The sequence below is a fragment of the Danio rerio genome, chromosome 2 (assembly GCF_049306965.1).
Source record: "Danio rerio strain Tuebingen ecotype United States chromosome 2, GRCz12tu, whole genome shotgun sequence".
Classification (NCBI taxonomy): domain Eukaryota; kingdom Metazoa; phylum Chordata; class Actinopteri; order Cypriniformes; family Danionidae; genus Danio; species Danio rerio.
The window spans coordinates 2,622,501-2,645,053 of record NC_133177.1 but is presented as its reverse complement, the minus strand read 5'-3'; the positions used below and the strand labels follow the sequence as shown (position 1 = coordinate 2,645,053).

The window sequence follows — 22,553 nt, the reverse complement described above, 5'->3', positions numbered from 1 at the left end:
TGTTTTGAATTGACGAATGGGATTTGTGTATTTATGAATCGTGTTTTGAATTGACGAATGGGATTTGTGTATTTACGAATCGTGTTTTGAATTGACGAATGGGATTTGTGCATTTACGAATCGTGTTTTGAATTGACGAATGGGATTTGTGCATTTACTAATCGTGTTTTGAATTGACGAATGGGATTTGTGTATTTACGAATCGTGTTTTGAATTGACGAATGGGATTTGTGTATTTACGAATCGTGTTTTGAATTGACGAATGGGATTTGTGTATTTATGAATCGTGTTTTGAATTGACGAATGGGATTTGTGCATTTACGAATCGTGTTTTGAATTGACGAATGGGATTTGTGTATTTACGAATCGTGTTTTGAATTGACGAATGGGATTTGTGTATTTACGAATCGTGTTTTGAATTGACGAATGGGATTTGTGTATTTATGAATCGTGTTTTGAATTGACGAATGGGATTTGTGTATTTACGAATCGTGTTTTGAATTGACGAATGGGATTTGTGTATTTATGAATCGTGTTTTGAATTGACGAATGGGATTTGTGTATTTACGAATCGTGTTTTGAATTGACGAATGGGATTTGTGTATTTACGAATCGTGTTTTGAATTGACGAATGGGATTTGTGTATTTATGAATCGTGTTTTGAATTGACGAATGGGATTTGTGTATTTACGAATCGTGTTTTGAATTGACGAATGGGATTTGTGTATTTATGAATCGTGTTTTGAATTGACGAATGGGATTTGTGTATTTACGAATCGTGTTTTGAATTGACGAATGGGATTTGTGTATTTACGAATCGTGTTTTGACTTGACGAATGGGATTTGGGCATTTACGAATCGTGTTTTATATGATTATTTTTTTGTAAATTTTGTAAAACGTTAACTTTTAATGTTAGAGGTGACACCTTCATGTTTCCAGTACATCCGCTGTGTAAAACATATGCTGGAATAGTTGGTGGTTCATTCTGCTCTGGCGACCCCTGAAAAATAAGGGACTAAGCCGAAAGAAAATGGATGAATTGTTTTGGTCATGTGGGTGGTGTGTCAACTGAGCTCCGACGTAATGGAAACCGAAATAATGAGCCGTCAGGATTTCACACCTCTGTGTTCAGAGCAGCACTGCCTACAGAACTCAGTAATGCAGAGACATGCCTCTCATTTCTGTTTCTGTCAAGACTGAGACGACATTTTTCAATACCGAGACTACATTTTTAAGAATTTAAAAAATATTTTTGGTGCTATTATCCTGTGTTCTGGTTCTAGTGAACTAGATTTGAAATGTACGGTATGACTTGACTATGGGGAGCAGAGGATTTGTGGCTTGTGATGCTAAATGGCAAGTAGAACAATTGACAATCTCTAGTATTTTTGACAAAGACATTTTAATTAGATGTCGAATAATCTTGACATAGACAAATGCTACAGCAAAGATTTTCAATGTTTTAAATGTCACAGCCCTAGTGTAATAGTAATAGTCAATATATGTGTTTGTATAAAGACCCAATTTATATATCAGACCCAAAAAGATATTTTTTATTGGGTGACACGGTGGCTCAGTGGTTAGCAGTTGCCTTATTTGCTGAATAAGTTGGCGGTTCATTCCGCTGTGGCGACCCCTGATGAATAAAAAGACCAAGCCAAAGAAAATGAATGAATTTGTATGTATGTGTATATAAATATATATATATTTAGTAATTAAAAGTTATAATACTATAAATGAGGAATAAATATTACGACAAAAATTTAGTTTATATTTATTATATATTGGTTCTGACCAATGTAGATATCTACTAATTTGACACATTCATTATATATTATAATCAAATTTATCAAAAATAAAATTAGCAAATTGATTAACTAGTGTAATATTAAAATTATCAAATTTTCAGTTACATATTTATTTTGTTTACTTAAATCCTAGTATGTATTTTCTAATTGCGGTAATTGTTATTCTGTTAGTTTAATCCATCTTTAATTTGTTGAATTAATCTTTAATTTACATAATTTATTAAGGGTTTACCCCTGTTACAGAACAACACTTTACACATTCGAGTCTTCATTTTTATTTACTACATTCATTTATTTTGCTGATATTATTTATTTATATTTTTATTATATTTAATTTTTTATTGCAACAACAACAAAGTAAAAAAATTACCTAATGTTTTTGTATATAAAACCAAAAAATAGGGAATATATGAATTAATGTCTTTCTTGTCATACATTGTTTTAAACTAACCGCTTGATTAATTTTGAAGCATCTAGTTTGTATATGATACTTGCCTGTCATCTAGTGGGATGATTAAAGAATTACAGTTATTTTTTCTCTTCCCTATAAAGTTTCTACAAGTATATATATATATATATATGTATATGTATATGTATATGTGTGTATATATATATATATATATATATATATATATATATATATATATATATATATATATATATATATATATATATATATGTATACATACATACATACAAATAAATTAATAAAAAATAAATATCAATATCAAAAACATGAATAAATGAATGAATGAAAACATAAATAAAATAAATGAATAAATAAATGTATAAATAAAAAATAAATGAAGAAATTAATGAATGAATAAATAAATAAATAAAAACATGAATCAATAAATAAACAAATTAATAAATGAATGAATAAATAAACAAATTAATAAAGAAATGAATAAATAATCAAATTAATAAATAAATGGATGAATAAACTAACAAATGAATAAATTATTGAATTATAAATAAATAATTCAATAAGTGGGTGAGTGAATGAATCAATGAATAAATAAATAAATAAAAACATGAATAAATAAACAAATGAAAAAATAAACAAAAAGAATAAATTAACAAATGAAAAATAAATAAATAAATGTATAAACAAATTAATAAACAAATAAATAAATGAATAAAAAATAAATAAGCAAATAAATAGACAAAGAAACAAATAAGCAAATAAACAAATGAATAAATAGAAAATAAATACATAAATAAATAAGTAAAAGCATGGATAAACAAATGAATAAAAATTAATTATTAAATAAAAGAATAAATGAATAAATGAATGAATGAATAAATAAAAAAATATATGAATGAATGAATGACTGAATACATGAAAGAATAAACTAATAAATTATTAAACAAATGAACAAATTAATAAATTAATTAATTAATTATAAAAAATTAATAAATAAACAAATGAATTAATAAATAAATGAACTACCAACTAAGATTTTAATCAGATTTTAATGCAAACCTTTAAACACCAGAAAACATGTTTTCCAGCAAGAGTGAAATGAAAAGGATTCAGAGAGACGACAGGCTGTTTAAACCAAGCATGACATTTAATACACATTTTTATTTCTTATTCACAAAAACAACAGGTGTGATGTATGATAATGATAGAGTCATTGAGAAAGAACCGACCGAAGAGCCGTACAAAAACAGAAACAGATGACAGTTTTAACTTACAAAACAACAACAAGAGTGAAATAAAACTGACATGAGTGTGGATCCTCAGTGGAAGTGTATTGATCATCTGAAGAAAACAGACAAAAATAAGTCCATTACAAAATAAAAGCAACACGAATAACAAAGAGATGAGATGAGAAAGCAACACACCTGTTCAGCCAGCCATGATGTGCTTTACAAAAGCTGTGAAAAAAAAATAATAACAAATAAATATACTATACAAGTACAAAATTAGTCACAATAAGCAATATATGGACTTGTCACAAATCACATTGACATGAGCTCAATCATTTTGGTGAAGCAATATAAATATCCCACACATAAACAATTCTTTTTTAGTGTCAGTATGGTTAAAACACTCTCGTGTTTACTGTAAATTACTATACTATATTCTCATGTGGGTGTCTGACGACTTAAAATAGATGTGGTAGCAGATATCACAGTCTCTGTTACCCTTTATCTTGTTAACATTTGTCATTATTTATTTAGAATATGCATTTCACATTTTGATTCCAATGGCTGATTATTACATTCTTAAAATGATTGTAATTAAATAAAATAGTCTTCAGAATAAACTATGGCGTGTTCTTTGGAAGAGTTCACTTGAATCTTGACGATGTTATATTGTCATTTTGGCATTATATAATGAGTCGCAGGGTCTTTAAATGACAGTAATATCATTTATCTCAATACATATTGGTGCAATATATCATATCAATAGATATTGTGACAGGCCTAGTCTGAAGTACTGTACTGCTTCACTAAAAAACACTTATTCATTTTTGGATTTACAATTTTTTTTAAGGTAAGTGTTTGCAAACAATTGATATGGGCTGAATTTAAACAAACAAATTAAGTTGAACATTACATTTCATTTGTTTGTTTAAATTCAGACCATATCAATTGTTTGCAAACACTTAACTTAAAAAATGTAGTAAATCCAATGACTCGTTTTTTTTTTTTTTTTTTTTTTAAGTGTGTTTAAATCTGAGTGTGCCTCACACAGGTGAGTGAGCTGCACAAACCACCTGTAGAAATAATATTCTCTCTATAAAAAAAAACACTCCCTCCTAAATCTAACAAATTAAATAAATTAAAATTTAAAAAAATAATAATAAAATAAAATAAAATAAAATTTATTTAAAATTAAATTAAATTAAAATAAATTAAATTAAATTAAATTAAATTAAATTAAATTAAATTAAATTAAATTAAATTAAATTAAATAAATAAATAAATAAATAAATAAATAAATAAATAAATGTAATCTAAATTGTAAAAGTGCTATATTTTTGGCTGAATAAAGCCCAATAAATACATAAATACATTATTTAATTAATTAATAATAAAAAATTAATAATAATAATAAATAAACGAGTGAATAAATAAATAAAATGAATGAATAAATAAATGCATGAATAAATAAAATGGATAAATAAATAAATGAACAATAAAAACATGAATAAATGAATGAATAATTAAATAAATAAAATAAATAAAAACATGAAGAAATTAATAACAAATGAATAAATAAAAAATAGAATGAATAAATAAACAAATTAATAAATAAACAAACAAATAAATAAATAAATAAACAAATAAATAAATGATAAACAAATGAGTGAATGAATGAATGAACAATAAAAAACCTGAATAAATAAACAAATGAAAAAATAAAAAATAAACAAATGAAAAAAATAAATTAATTAATAAATAAGCAAATAAATAAATAAATAAATAAATACATATTAAAAGCATGAATGAATTAATTAATAAAAACATGAATAAATAAATGAATAAATAAATAAATTATGAATAAAAATAAATGAAGAAATTACTAAATTAATAAATAAATAAACATATGAATAAATAAATAATTTAATAAATAAATAAACAAATGAATAAATGAATGAATAATAAATAAATAAGTCAATGAGTGAATGAATGAATAAATGAATAAATAGAAACATAAATAAATAAACAGCTGAAAAAAATTAACAAACAAAAGAATAAATTAACAAATGAAAATTTATAATAATTAAATGAAATTAGCTAAATGTAATATATAAATAAATGTAATCTAAATTGTAAAAGCGCTATATTTTTTGCAGAATAAAGCCCAATTATTAATAATAGGTGTTGATCTGCATATCAGTGCACATGCTGAGACTGAATGAAGGTGTACTGACCTTCATAGTTTATACAGCCATTTGCGTCCTCCTGTCCAGCCATCAGCTGCTCCACTTCATCCTCCTTCATCTTCTCACCTGCAGAAAAAAAAAACTTGAATGCTCAAACCAGAGTTTGGGCAGATACTAAACCATCTTCAAATGAGAAATGAGTCATTAAAACTATAATGTTTAGAAAGATGTCGGAAAAAAATATCTGTTAAACAGAAATTTGGGGGAAAAAACATATACAGGGGAGCTATTAATTCTGACATCTGAATGTAATGAATGTTGGAGTTTACCTAAAGTAGCGAGGACGTGTCTGAGCTCAGCACCCATCACTGTCCCGTTGCCCTCTTTGTCAAACACTCTCAGACCCTCAACGAAGTCCTCAAAGGTGCCGCGGTCTTTGGCCTTGCAGATGTGCTGATGCATTGGCAGGAACTGGTCGAAATCCAGCATCTTCACTTGCATGTCTGCCAACAAAACAGTGGGATTAGTTTCTGTGGCACAATCAAGCAAAACAGGTCATTAAAGGGGACCTATTATGGAAAAATCCCTTTCATAGGGGGTTCGAAGACAGTTGTGTGTCAGCAGTGTGCAATTACAAGCAGCTTCCAATGGTAAACATGTATTCATTTTATGTTTTATAATCAGACTTGATAGACTTGTCTGCAGAAACACTTTGATTGACATTCTCTATTTGTATGATGTCATCAGAGTGAGAAAGCCCCGCCCACTAGTGACTATCTCTCCCTCATTAGGGAGCCACTATGCTGACATACAGGCATTTGTAGCCCCACCCTCTTTTGGAAAAAGCACAATCTCATTTGAATTTAAAGCGACAGTCACCAAAACACCACAATTAGGATCAAAACCTAAAAGGGGTCAGTTTCAGAAAATTTTAAAGCTTTATGTGTGGTATTTTGAGCTGAAACTTCACACACACACTCAAAGGACATCAGAGACTTATTTTACATCTTGTAAAAGGGGCATAATAGGTCGCCTTTAAAGGGATAGTTCACGCAAAACAAAAATGCTGTTATCTTTTACTCATATTGTACATGTTCAAATGAGGTTCTCTTTCATCTGTTGAACACAAATGAAGACATCTTGAAGAATGCTGGAAACCTGCAACCATTGCCTTCCATAGTATTTGTTTTCCTACTATGAAAGTCTGTGGTTAGAGGTTTCTAGAATTCTTTAAAATATCTTCTTTTGGCGTTCAACAAAATAAACTTATCTACTTTGATAGTGAGTAAATTTTCATTTCGCTTTAAGAGCTCCGACAAATGCCTCTGTCAACGAGCCAAATTCGTTAAAATGTAGTTTATTAAATGTATTGCGATTAACACTACATTATTATTAATCAGTCATAATTACAACATAATTTACATAAAATGGTTTAAGACTGTCAGATGTAACTAAGCATTACATTAAAATGGCCACCAGATGGCAGAAAGTGCCTGTGGCGGTCATTGAAATTCAAATGATTCACTGAAAACAGATGATTCATTTGGAAATGAAGCAAATGACAGTCATTACAAACGAGTTCCCTCATAAAATCATCGACTTAAATGATCTGTTCAAAGAAATGACACATTTGATCTCTTCCCTAACAGGGAAAGGTACCAACAATCAATGGCAGCTGTCATGGCTTTGCAATCAAAAAATGTGATTATAATGGAAGTCAATGGGGCAAAAACAGCCCCTAACATAACAAAAGGGGAGTCATTTTGAACTGTACACAAGGGTTTAATAAAGTCAACTACTATCTAAAATCAGCAGGTTACAGTGCAGTGTTGTAAAGACTCACCCTCAGGTTTGGGTTTTCCTAAGACGTGCAGAACTTCAGCGTTGGTGGGGTTTTGGCCCAAAGCCCTGATCAGATCCCCACACTGAGCAAAGGTGATTTTCATCTCGTTGGTGGGCGTCCTGTCAAACAGCTGGAACGCATCCTTGAAATCTGTGAAAGATGGTGGAATCAGTTTAAGAGAAAGAGATAGATGGATGGATAGTAAGTATACATAGACCTCAGCAGTCCGTAGGTTATTCGTGTTTTTCAAAGCATTTCATGTAATGTCATATCAGAACAACACTAATCGGCACAGCTTTTAACTCTGTATAGAATAAATCTGCGATAAATGAACATCATTTCTGCTTCATTTGTGATAAGAAGACATGCTAGTTCACAGAACGGAACATTTCAGACACTTGACTGGCACTGCAAAGCTGGTTCAAAGTAAAACTCTTGTGTTATTCTCATAAATTGTCATTATTGGTTGATTTGATGATAAGTTTGAAACTGTTTTAGTCATTTCTATTTTAACTTTTACATGCAATAATAGGATATATTGCCAAATAAATTAAATAAATAATAAATAAATAAATAAATAAATAAATAAATAAATAAATAAATAAATAAATAAATAAATAAATAAATGTTACTTGCATTATTGTTGTGTAATGTTTACTTGTGTGTTCAGTAGTGGGATAAATAAACAACTAGACAAACAAACAAACAAACAAATAAATAAATAAATAAATAAATAAATAAGTAAATAAATAAATAAATAAATAAATAAATAAATAAATAAATAAATAAATAAATAAATAAATAATTAAATGCATAAATAAATAAATAAATAAATAAATAAATAAATAAATAAATAAATAAATAAATAAATAAATAAATAAATAAATAATAAATAAATGTTACTTGCAATATTATTGTGTAATTTTTACTTGAGTGTTCAGTAGTGGGATAAATAAACAACTAAACAAACAAACAAACAAACAAATAAATAAATAATTAAATGCATAAATAAATAAATAAATTAATTAATTAATTAATAAATGTTACTTGCAACATTATTGTGTCATTTTTACTGGTGTATTCAGTAGTGGGATAAACAAACAAACAAACAAACAAACAAACAAACAAACAAACAAATAAATAAATAAATAAATAAATAAATAAATAAATAAATAAATAAATAAATAAATAAATAAATAAATAAATAAATAAATAAATAAATAAATAAATGTTACTTGCAATATTTATTGTAGTAAATTTTTTCCTTGTGTTTTCAGTAGTGGGATAAATTAACAACTAGACAAGCAAACAAACAAACAAACAAACAAACAAATAAATAATTAAACATTACCTGCATTATTTGTGCATTTATTTATTTATTATTATTGACTAATTCTTTTTTTGTGTTTAATAGTGAGATTCAATGGCAAATAAATAAATAAATAAATAAATAAATAAATAAATAAATAAATAAATAAATAAATAAATAAATAAATGGTATTCGCATTATCATTGGCTAATTGTTCTTGGTGAGTTCAATAGATTAATTAGGAAACAAAATTTAAATCTTTATTAATTAATGTTACTTGCATTATTTATTATTAGGTAATTATTAGTGTGTTCATTGAGAATCATTAAGATAAACAACAACAATAGAAACAGCAGTGAGACAATTCTACAAATTGCAAGATGACAGTAGCATTCAACATTAATTCCTTTAACGAATGTATTTTAGGTACTTTTGGATTAGTTTTAGATTACTTTTGACCTACACGCATGGATTTAAATGGCATTCTTGTTTTCTGGAGAGATATTTTGTCAAAAGCTTTGGGTGCAAATGAATTTACATGACATGAACAGTACATAAACATTCTACATTGTGGATAAACACTGTCTATAATTTGCAAAATATACATTATTAAAAGAAGTAACTGCAATCTATAACATAATCTACTTACAAGTACTACTTTTATAATTCAGATAACATATAATTAACATTACCTAACACTGATAATGAACTAAATAATGAACTAACATGTTTAGATTTAGATGAAGTAAGACTGAAATACAAACTGAACACAAATAAAATGCGACCTACCCTCAATCTGCTCAGCGGTGAATTCAATCTGTCAAGACAAAAAATTAGATCAAATTAATGAATCATACAAAGCCTAACTCTGTTGTTTATTCAATAAAATACTAGATGATTATGAGATTATATGCAGGAAATGTGATTATTAAAGCTCAAGTAGAATTTGTCCTTCAGGACGCATCCCATCTACAGCTGTCAAATGTCTACACACACACACTCCTTTTTGTCCTTTGACTCATTGTCTAAAAGTATTTACGAACAGCCTTGGGCCAGTTGTGTGTGTGTGTGTGTGTGTGTGTGTCTGGTAGGGTAAACTGAACACCCGATACCCTGTTTGTCTTTTCAGCACAAACACTTATGCATCAGGGCGAACTGATTTATACAGTGATTTAATGCTGAACACATGGACAGTATGTTATTTTTAGCCTAAGGAAATGGACAAATGCCAAACGATAAGTCCAGATGTGGAAACAATTCTTCTGACCTTACATGAGACTGCACAGAAAAGTCACCAGAATAATGTCTATAATTCCAACAATGCATTTTGGGACTTTCAGTGCTGGAAATATGAATTATTCTATTTATTATCATCTATTTCCATCGTTATTCTAGTGATACTGAAGGTTTTGTTGCCATTAATGTGGTAGTTTACCCAGAGCAATGGACAATTAAACACTGTTTACTTTCTTTTATTGAACACTAAAGAAGATATTCAGAAGAATGCTGAAAACCTGTAACCATTGACTTCAATAGTATGTAAAATGAATACTACACTGTAAAAACAAATCATACTGCCTTGAATTGTTTAATCAATACTAATAAAAATGTAATTTCACAGTATTGGGATGCAACTGGAAGGGCATCGGCTGCATAAAACATATGATGGAATAGTTGGCGGTTCATTCCACTGTGGCGACCTCTGAAAAATAGACTAAGCCAAAGGAGTATGTATGAATGAAAGACTGTAGTCATCTCAACTTACATTAGTCAAACTGTGACTTTTACTGTGTAACTCGGTAACTATTTAGTTTCATAGTTTTTAGTTTTTTCCTGCGCTGAAAATTAAGCCTTTTTGTGTTTTAAACACAAGAGAGAAAGACAATCAGATATTTATGAAAGTCAACTTTGACAGAATTTTCAGTTTTGAGTGAACTGTCCCTTTAAATATTGCTAAAGAAAAATTTTCACTTGTTATTTACATATTTATAGACAAAAACATACTTGAAAATAAAATATAAATCACTTTTTGTTCATTGTTGTTGTTTCACTGCCATTAAGAGTCATCATGTCTGCCATAAAACAGTTTAGTTTATTTCAAATTCAATAAATAAAATTAAAGGGATCCTATTATGCTTTTTTTTACAAGGTAAAATAAGTCTCTGATGTGAGTATGTGAAGTTTAAGCTCAAAATACCACACAGATAATGCTTTAAAACTGAGCTTTTTAGTCTTTGATGTTAATTGTTGTCTTTTGGTGACTGACGCTTTAAATTCAAATAAAATTGTGCTCTTTTTAGAAGAAGGCGGAGCTACAAATGCCTGTGTGTCAGCATATTGGCAGATTTAAAAACAAGACTAACGTAATATGCTAATGAGGGAGAGATGGTCACTAGTGGGCGGGGCTTTCCCCCTCTGAGACATTATACAAAGGGCAAATGTCAATCAAAGTGTTTCTGCAGACTGTTTTAAATCAAGTCTGATTATATATAATGATATTTATACCATTTTCCCCATTAGAAGTTGGTTATATTCACAGAATGCTGCCACACAGCTGTGTTTAAACCTTTTATAAAAGTAATTATTGCATAATAGGCACCCTTTAAAGTACACAGTATCACACCGACATAATCATACAATTATAGATCTATTGTTAGTGATTATTCTTAGTAACCTGAGCTCATCAACATCAGAAATCCATTCAACTCTTTGACATACTATTTATGGATTTGCAAATGCTTCAGAAGTCACAGTTCTGTAGGTTTTGGGTGGTCCGAGCAGCAGAGGCGTAATCAAAATCACATTGTGTGTGGCCCAAACCTCAACACTTCGAGAATACATCATGCGACCAGAAATATTTCAGACTACGGAAATGTGGTGCTGAGAGGCGATGTTGACCGCTGAAATCGCTTTCTGTCATGTTGGCTTCTCTGAAACTTGAGTATACTCTGTTTCATTATAGGGAAACCAAAAACGAAATGTCCTGAAAGTGATATGCCACCCGCTGTTATTACCAATATGGTGGAGAGTATGACTTGTGTAAAAACGCCAAACTTTTTTGAGATTTGTGGGACAGAGAGGACACCAAATTCTCAGACAACAGCCAAACAAACACTGATTGCAAGTTGCCGAATAAATTCTGAGCTCTGCAGATTAACCAAATATGAATACAATAGGCTGCCAATTGCAGCTGAAACAATCACTGTGGAAGATTTCATTTGTAGATGCTCAGCCCCCATACAGTAATCTGATCTATGCAAATAAATGCAAATTACATGTCACACTCTCAGAAATAAAGGTACAAAACCTGTCACTGGGGTTGTACCTTTTCTAAAGGTAGACTTTTGTACTTAAAAGACTCACATTTGTATCTTAAAGGTACATATTAATACCTAAAATGTACAAATGTGTACATCATAATACCCTAAATGTACAAACGTGCACCCTAAAAGTGTACTGTCCCAGTAACAAGTCTGTACCTTTAATTCTGAGAATGCTTACAAGTTCAAATTAAAATTTCACAGCTATATATATATATATATATATATATATATATATATATATATATATATATATATATATATATATATATATTTATATTTATATATAAGTATGTAAACAAGATCATTAGTCAATTATGGTACAGAACGAAGTAACGTAAAAGCTCAATTCTGCAAGGAAGACTCTGTAGAGCTTCAATATAAGAGATGACATTACCTTCTTATAAATATACAGTAACATCTATACTGTACATTACAACATGTTACTGTATATTCATAAGAAGGTAATGTCATCTCTTATATTGAAGCTCTACAGAGTCTTCCTTGCAGAATTGAGCTTTTACGTTACTTCGTTCTGTACCATAATTGACTAATGATCTTGTTTACATACTTATATATATGTGTATTTACTTATATATGTAATTATAAGACTAATGATATTATATATATATTGCAAAAACGTGTTTACATTTTTTTTCAACTGTTCGAATTATATATTGGCCATACGTTAACACAAATTTTTAACACGTATAATATATTTGAACATATATATATATATATATATATATAGCCATTTTTAACATATATGCAATTTGCATACTGTATATCATCATTCGATCTATATGGGGGGTACCTCATCTGCCTTTGGACTTCACAGTCATTGTTTATCTATTGTCTTTTTGGATGCATTTGCACCATCTACAACACCTACATGTCTCTATTGCTGCTCAGAACAACTCATGGACAACAGTATATTATGTCACTGTATATTCATAAGAAGGTAATGTCATCTCTTATGTTGAAGCTCTACAAAGTCTTCCTTGCAGAATTGAGCTTTTACGTTACTTCGTTCCGTACCATAATCGGTATGTAAACATAAGACTAATGATATTTATTGCAGTACAGACAGGCCAAACTGACCAGTGCTTGCAAAAATATCCAATTGATTTATATGAAATAAGAAATAACAACAGATTTACTAATTTATTATAAGTAAAGTCATCTAATCGATTTAAAAGCAGCAGATTTACTCATTTATTATAATTAAAGTCATCTAATCGCTTTAAAAGCAGTAGATTTACTCATTTATTATAAGTAAAGTCAACTAATCGCTTTAAAAGCAACAGATTTACTCATTTAGTTTCAGGTAAAGTCAACTAATCGCTTTAAAAGCAACAGATTTACTCATTTATTTTTAAGTTAAGTCAACTAATCGCTTTAAAATCAACAGATTTACTCGTTTATTATAAGTCAACTAATCGCTTTAAAAGCAACAGGTTTACTCATTTTTTTAAGTCAACTAATCGCTTAAAAAGCAGCAGATTTACTCATTTAGTTTTAGGTAAAGTCAACTAATCGCTTTAAAAGCAGCAGATTTACTCATTTATTATAAGTTAAGTCAACTAATCGGGTTTAAAGCAACAGATTTACTCATTTAGTTTTAAGTAAAGTCAACCAATCGCTTTAAAAGCAGCAGGTTTACTCATTTATTATAAGTGGAGTCAACTAATCGCTTTAAAAGCAACAGATTTACTGATTTACTTTACTTAAAAGTCAACCAATCGCTTTAAAAGCAACAGATTTACTAATTAATTATAAGTAAAGTCAACTAATCACTTTAAAAGCAACAGATTTACTCATTTATTTTTAAGTAAAGTCAACTAATCGCTTTAAAAGCAGCAGATTTATTCATTTATTACAAGTAAAGTCAACTAATCACTTTAAATTCAACAGATTTACTCATTTAGTTTCAGGTAAAGTCAACTAATCGCTTTAAAAGCAACAGATTTATTCATTTATTATAAGTAAAGTCAACTAATCGCTTTAAAAGCAACAGATTTATTCATTTATTATAAGTAAAGTCAACTAATCGCTTTAAATTCAACAGATTTACTCATTTAGTTTCAGGTAAAGTCAACTAATCGCTTTAAAAGCAACAGATTTACTCATTTATTTTTAAGTAAAGTCAACTAATTGCTTTAAAAGCAGCAGATTTATTCATTTATTATAAGTAAAGTCAACTAATCGCTTTAAATTCAACAGATTTACTCATTTAGTTTCAGGTAAAGTCAACTAATCGCTTTAAAAGCAACAGATTTACTCATTTATTTTTAAGTAAAGTCAACTAATCGCTTTAAAAGCAACAGATTTACTCATTTTTTAAGTAAAGTTAACTAATCGCTTTAAATTCAACAGATTTACTCATTTAGTTTCAGGTAAAGTTAACTAATCGCTTTAAAAGCAACAGATTTACTCATTTATTTTTAAGTAAAGTCAACTAATCGCTTTAAAAGCAGCAGATTTACTCATTTTTTAAGTGAAGTTAACTAATCGCTTTAAAAGCAACTAAATGCTTAAGCAATAGATTTACTCACTTTTTAAAATAGTCAACTAGTCAATTTAAAAGCAATGAGTTTACTAACTATTTTAGTAAAGTCAACTAATCGTGTTAAAAGCAACAGGTTTGCTACATTTTTTAAAGTAAAATCAACTAAATGCTTTTTCACAGTGCATCTCTTGCAATGCATCTCAAGTTTTGTGTAGAGTTAGTACCTGGACCTCCGCTGCGTTAAACTCGGGCTCCTTTGGGGGCTCAGGCTCTGGGGGTTTGGGTGCAGCTGCTGGTTTGGGCTCTTCCTTCTTCTTGGGGGCCATGATGCAGGTTAGGATGCAACAGAGAGGGACGGAGACAGCACAGGGTGGCACACGCTCTGGGTACAGGACTCCATGCTGTCGGGGGGCTTTTTATTCTCAGCCCAGCAGGTACCGCCAGCCCCCTTTTGTCCCAGGAAGGTGCCAAAAACCAGGAGGAAGGCTGTAAATGGACATGTCCTAATGCTTCTATTTGAGACACATTGTTGTCCCTTGACAGACGCTCTCGTCCATCTGTACGCTGTTCATTTTGCTGGATGTTGATGGATGTTGGTCATTTTTAAAGTTTAAAACAATAAGAGAAGCAATGGTGAGGGTTACTGCCTGCTGTTTACATTTGTTTTAGCATTTGTTTTGTTATAGTGTGTGCTGTGCTGCTCTCTCAGAAATAAGGAGTCATAATCTGTCACTGGAATGATATCTATTCAAAAGGTGCAGTTTTTTTTGTTCTTGAACAGATGTCTTAATACATAAAAAGTGTAAATGTGGACCTCATAATAGCTTTAAGGTACAAAAGTGTGCCCTAAATGTCCCCAAAGTCCACCTGTATGGTACAAAAGTGAACATTTTGAAAAGGTTTCGTCCCAGACCTGAGAGTCGCAGATTTTGTATCTTTATTTCTGAGTGTGAGCATCTCCTCTCCTTTCAGCTGTTCAGGGTTAAATCGCATCTCACGGATGTTATTTTAAATTATTTGGTTTAATCAAGCATGTTTTTAATTAAAAATCCAATCAGTAAGATGTGTATAAGGCTCCTTGTGGTTTATTGATATAGAATCCAATTATGTGAATACTGTATATATTCCTCTGCCTTAGGGTTTAATAAAGTATCTTCTTCTCATCTTCTCAAGTACAACCTTTTTTCTTTCCAAAGGGTTAGAGACTTGATTAAAAAAGTGAAGATTTTAATATATATATATATATATATATATATATATATATATATATATATATATATATATATATATATATATATATATTTATATATATATATATATATATATATATATATATATTTWTATATATATATATATATATATATATATATATATATATTTATATATATATATATATATATATATATATATATATATATATATATATATATATATATATATTTATTTATATATATATATTAAAATCTTCACTTTTTTAATCAAGTCTCTAACCCTTTGGAAAGAAAAAAGGTTGTACTTGAGAAGATGAGAATATATTTATATATTATATATTTATATATATTTGTATGTATATATATATATATTTGTATGTATATATAATTGTATGTATGTATGTGTGTATATATATATATATATATATATATATATATATATATATATATATATATATATATATATATATATATATATATACATACACATATATATATATATATATATACATACACACACACACACACACACACACACACATCATCTTGTCATTGATCTCAGTTGCAAGAGCAACAATAAATAACTTGACTTCTAGTTGATCATTTAGAAAAGTGTCAGAAGGTAGATTTTTCTGATGAATACTTCTACTTCAGCCTCCACATTAAAGCTCCTGAAAGCAAAGGTGCACCAGGATTGGCCAGCCGAGTCACCAGATATGAACATTATTGAGCTTGTCTGGGGTAAGATGAAGGAGGAGGCGTTGAAGATGAATCCAAAGAATCTTGATGAACTCTGGGAGTCCTGCTGAAGGCTTTCTTTGTCATTCCAGATGACTTTATTAATCAGTGATTTGAGTCAGAGATGAATGGATGCAGTCCTCCAAGCTCATGATGGAGTCAGACACAATATTCATTCTGTCTCCACTGCAGCAGGACTCTATATTCTATACTGGACATTATTTCTGTTCAGTGATGAGACTTTAGTCTGAGCAGAGTCAGACCGCACTGTCCTAATAAAATCAGTCAAAATCAAGGCATGATCAGATTTTATTGTGGTAAAATAAGCAAAATCTAAAGGCCTTTGCTTTTCATATCAGCCACTTCTGATGCCAAATGATCAACTAGAAGTCAAGTTATTATCTGTTATTCCTAAAACTTAGTCAGGTAGTGTATATAATGGTTCTTTTTTTATTAAATAACAGCTCAATCTTCTCAATATACTGACTTAATTTTATATTTAGGTGATGTGCACTAAAAGCAGACATAAATATTAATCATCTTTCTGCGAGTGAGAAAAGATCAAAGCCACTATTGGTACAAACCAAAAGCAAGATTGCATCATTGTAAATATTTCAGGATTGATATTTATCTTTATTTTCTAAATGCTGGAGGGTCCGTTCATGGTTCAAGACCACCAAACAGTTGGTAAGAGCTGCAAACGTCACAGCTGAAACAACTCAAGCCTTTAATGAGACTTTGACAAAAAAAGATCAGCTGCTGAGCGAGCTGTTGCTGGTTTCCACAAATCAAACCTGCCGTCTCAAGTGTTTCAGTGCAAAGCTATTTACTCGGCTTGATAGCTGGAAATTAATTAACAAGGCTCTTTGTCACTCATTTTGAATGATTAGGAAACAAAAATGTTCCTGAAGTTATTTACCCTCCTTTGATTTTACTTTATATATATATATATATATATATATATATATATATATATATATATATATATATATATATATATATATATATATATATATATATATATATATATATATATATATATATATATAAAGGCACTATATATATATATATATATATATATATATATATATATATATATATATATATATATATTCCAAATGATGTTTAACAGATTCAAGAATTTTTTACAGTATTTCCTATAATATTTTTTTCTTCTCGAGGAAGTCTTATTTGTTTTATTTTGGCTAAAATAAAAGCAGTTTAAGGTCAATATTACTATCAATAATTATCAGGGGAAGAAATGATCATAAATTGGTGAGTTTAGGGCCAAAAGTTGCATTTTTAAATAATTGTAAAATATTTCTCAAATTTTGTTGTTGTGTGTGTCCATCTTGAACATGTGCTCAGATGGCACTGTTCATTTTCATAGAAACCACCTAAAAAAATCTTTAACAAACTTTTTAAAGCGACATTACAGTGTTGTGCTGGAAATGACACTGACACTATGTGACAGCTATATTTTCATTCATTCATTTTCTTGTCGGTTTAGTCGTTTTATTAATCCGGGATTGCCACAGTGGAATGAACCGCCAACTTATCCAGCACGTTTTTACGCAGCGGATGCCCTTCCAGCAGCAACCCATCTCTGGGAAACATCCACACACACACTAGGGAAAATTTAGCCTACCCAATTCACCTGTACCGCATGTCTTTGGACTGTGGGGGAGGAAACCCACGCGAACGCAGGGAGAACATGCAAACTCCATATAGAAACGCCAACTGAGCTGAGATTCGACCCAGTGACCTTCTTGCTGTGAGGCGACAGCACTACCCACTGCGCCACTGCATCGCCCAGCTATATTTTGTATAAAAAATAATATTGATAATAGCCTCACATTAATAACTATAAAATATTTAAATTATTCCACCGGTGCTTAATTAAGATGCATAAATAGATACCAGATAAATCATATTTTAAAATGTCATTTTTATTGTTTAAAACTCTGGGATTGCGACAAGGTGAAAACAGTGATTTTGACTCCTGAAAGGAGGTTAAATAAAATGAAAAAAATATAATAGAAAGCTAGTAATTTTTTTTAAATAGGTTTTATTGTTGGTTTGACAAAGAAAGAGGAATTTGATTAAAATTATAGATATTTTTGGATATATGATCAAAGGACTTAAAAGTGCCCCTAGTTAAAGAATTACCCACAAACAAAAAAACACTGTAAAACATGCTGGGTTGCACACCATTCCTTCATGTTATCCCAACACAAATCGATTAGGTTCATGTAAAGATGTAATGAATCTTTGTTTCAGTGCACTTTGTATGAAAGACGCAGTCGTTTCACCTTATTTTTTCTCAGTGCAGTGATTCTCAGAATATCCAATTAAACGCTCCACTATTTATGAAGCTGGTTTCACAGCCAGACCTGCCACAGATGGAAAGAAGCGTGTGCCGGTCAGTCGTGGGTATAAATGGAAAACACTATATCAGGTGAACGGCGCTGAATGCATTTCGTGCATGCCTGCAATGACGGCGCAGAAGACAAGACTGTAAACCACGCAAGATCTGTTTGGAAAGTTATTTTGGCTCCGACCTGTTGTTCTCTTGGTATGAACTCTGGGAGGAGCGCTGCTAAATTACAATGACAATTGTCATTCGAGCCTCTCTCAAGTGACCTTCATGTTTAAAAGCAGCTGCTCGGGCTCAGCAAACAATTTACAAAGGCTGTTGTGCAAAGATAGCAGAGGGCAGATCTGCTGCAATTACAGACAACACGAGAGCAATTTCAGATTTAATGCTACTTAGCTGTAATCTGCAGTGTGTTGAACCCCCTAGGAAACAAGGGAGGATTGTTATGTACACTGTTATGTGTGCACTGTAAAAAGTTATTCTGTGGCTTTGTAGATTTCATTAATATTAATATATACGCTTTATTCAATAAAATATATTTCCTGATTTTAGGGCAGTTTTTTTGCTTTTGAAATTAATTAAAAATCTCTGTAATAAAATCTAATCAATTATATTATAACAAATTAGAAATCAATCGTTATCTCATCCTTTTGATTAGCATCGTTTCTTTCGTGTTGTACAGTTTTGCTCACAGAATTTCTACAAAGTGTGCTGTATACTGTAAACTTGCAGACTTTTTTGGTCACATGTTTATCTTCCTCATTGAAAATATAAAAAATGTTTACAGATTGATATTTTTCTGCTTCCATAACTCTGTGGTTAGTAGTTAGGAAAACATAAACGGATGCTGCAATATAATGTTCAATAGCAGAAATTCGCAGTGTTTGCTATAATATTTTTTCTTCTGGAGAAAGTCTTATTTGTTTTATTTCAGCTAGAATAAAAGCAGTTTTTAATAAAAAAAAAATAAATATATTTTAAGGTCAATATTATTAGCCCTCTCACGCAATATTTGTTTTTGATAGTCTACAGAACAAACCATCGTGATCCAATAACTTGCCTAATTACCCAAACCTGCATAGTTAAGCTAATTAACCGAGTTAAGCCTTTAAATGTCACTTTAAGCTGGATAGAAGTGTCTTGAAAAATACTCAAGTCAAATATTACATGCTATCATCATGGCAAAGATAAAATAAATCAGTTAGAGATGAGTTATTAAAACGATTATGTTTAGAAATGTGTAAAAAAAAAAAAAATCTGCTCTCCGTTAAAAAGAAATTGATGAAAAAAATAAATAGGGGGGCTAATAATTCTGACTTCAACTGTATATATATATATGAGCAATTCCATGCAAATGTCAACCTTGACATGCAAAAAAAAAAAGGTTTTCGCCAAATTATCAAACCGTTTCTGTTTTTTTTTTGTGTGTGTGTGCAAGCAAGTATTTTACAGTACTTAAAAATACTCAAAAATGTCTCTGTTAATGTTTTCAGGCTATTCTATTTGATTAACCAAAATCACCTAGTAACAATTTCACATCTTTCACATCCACAACAGAGCTTTATCCTCATAAATGCAAAAAAAAAGGTCAAATAAAACAAAATAATCTCATCGTTTGTTTCGTGTTGTGCAGTTTCGTTCACAGAATTTCTACAAAGTGTGCTGTATACTGTAAACTTGCAGACTTTTTTGGTCACATGTTTATCTTCCTCATTGAAAATATAAAAAATGTTTACAGATTAATATTTTTCTGCTTCCATAACTCTGTGGTTAGTAGTTTTGGAAAACATAAACAGATGCTGCAATATAATGTTCAATAGCAGAAATTCGCAGTGTTTACTATCATATTTTTTCTTCTGGAGAAAGTCTTATTTGTTTTATTTCGGCTAGAATAAAATCAGTTTTTAATAAAAAAAATAAATATATTTTAAGGTCAATATTATTAGCCCTCTCATGCAATATTTGTTTTTGATAGTCTACAGAACAAACCATCGTGATCCAATAACTTGCCTAATTACCCTAACCTGCATAGTTAAGCTAATTAACCGAGTTAAGCCTTTAAATGTCACTTTAAGCTGTATAGAAGTGTCTTGAAAAATACTCAAGTCAAATATTACATGCTATCATCATGGCAAAGATAAAATAAATAAGTTAGAGATGAGTTATTAAAACGATTATGTTTAGAAATGTGTAAAAAAATAATAATCTGCTCTCCGTTAAAAAGAAATTGATGAAAAAAATCAATAGGGGGGCTAATAATTCTGACTTTAACTGTATATATATATAAGAGCAATTCCATGCAAATGTCAACCTTGACATGAAAAAAAATAAGGTTTTCCCAAATTATCAAACCGTTTCTGTTTTTTTTTTTTTTGTGTGTGTAAGCAAGTATTTTACAGTACTTAAAAATACTCAAAAATGTCGCTGTTAATGTTTTCAGGCTATTCTATTTGATTAACCAAAATCACCTGGTAACAATTTCACATCTTTCACATCCACAACAGAGCTTTATCCTCATAAATGCAAAAAAAAAGGTCAAATAAAACAAAATAATCTCATCGTTTGTTTCGTGTTGTGCAGTTTCGTTCACAGAATTTCTACAAAGTGTGCTGTATACTGTAAACTTGCAGACTTTTTTTGGTCACATGTTTATCTTCCTCATTGAAAATATAAACATTTTTTACAGATTGATATTTTTCTGCTCCCATAACTCTTTGGTTAGTAGTTTTGGAAAACATAAACAGATGCTTCAATATAATGTTAATATAATGTTCAACACCAGAGAGTTATTCACAGTGTTTGCTACAATATTTTTTTTTCTGGAGAAAAAGGAGAAAGTCTTATTTGTTTTTTTTCGGCTAGAATAAAAGCAGTTGTCAATTTAAAAAAACAAAAACATTTTAAGGTCAATATTATTAGCCCTCTAACACAATATTTGTTTTGAATAGTCTACAGAACAAACCATCGTGATACAATAACTTGCCTAATTACCCTAACCTGCATAGTTAAGCTAATTAACCGAGTTAAGCCTTTAAATGTCACTTTAAGCTGTGTAGAAGTGTCTTGAAGAATATCTAGTGTAATATTATGTGCTGTCATCATGGCAAAGATAAAATAAATCAGTTAGAGATGAGTTATTAAAACTAATGTTTAGAAACGTGTAAAAATAAATATATAAATCTGCTCTCCGTTAAACAGAAGTTGTGGAAAAAATAAATGGGGGCCAATAATTCTGACTTCAACTGTATATATATATATATATATATATATATATATATATATATATATATATATATATATATATATATATATATATATATGAGCAATTGCAAATGTCAACCTTGACTTGAAAAAAATAAGGTTTTCGCCAAATTATCAAACCGTTTCTGTTTTTTTTTTTTTGTGTGTGTAAGCAAGTGTTTTACAGTACTTAAAAATACTCAAAAATGTCTCTGTTAATGTTTTCAGGCTATTCTAATTGATTAACCAAAATCACACAAGTAACAATTTCACATCTTTCACATCCACAACAGAGCTTTATCCTCATAAATGCAAAAAAAAACAGGTCAATTAAAACAAAATCAATTGTTATCTT

General features: G+C 29.7%; 2 protein-coding genes across 2 annotated transcripts in view; one reads left to right on the top strand and one right to left on the bottom strand.

Moving 5' to 3' along the window:
• pth1r (parathyroid hormone 1 receptor) overlaps positions 1 to 22,553 on the top strand; it is a 206,736-nt gene that overhangs the window by 9,455 nt on the left and 174,728 nt on the right. The window lies entirely within an intron of this gene.
• On the bottom strand, positions 3,365 to 15,020 carry myl13 (myosin, light chain 13). Its single transcript, NM_200516.1, is given in 7 exon segments — positions 3,365 to 3,577; positions 3,661 to 3,693; positions 5,700 to 5,777; positions 5,981 to 6,154; positions 7,495 to 7,644; positions 9,593 to 9,620; positions 14,857 to 15,020. Coding segments are annotated over 6 exon segments (561 nt in total). The 5' UTR covers positions 14,959 to 15,020; the 3' UTR covers positions 3,365 to 3,577; positions 3,661 to 3,664.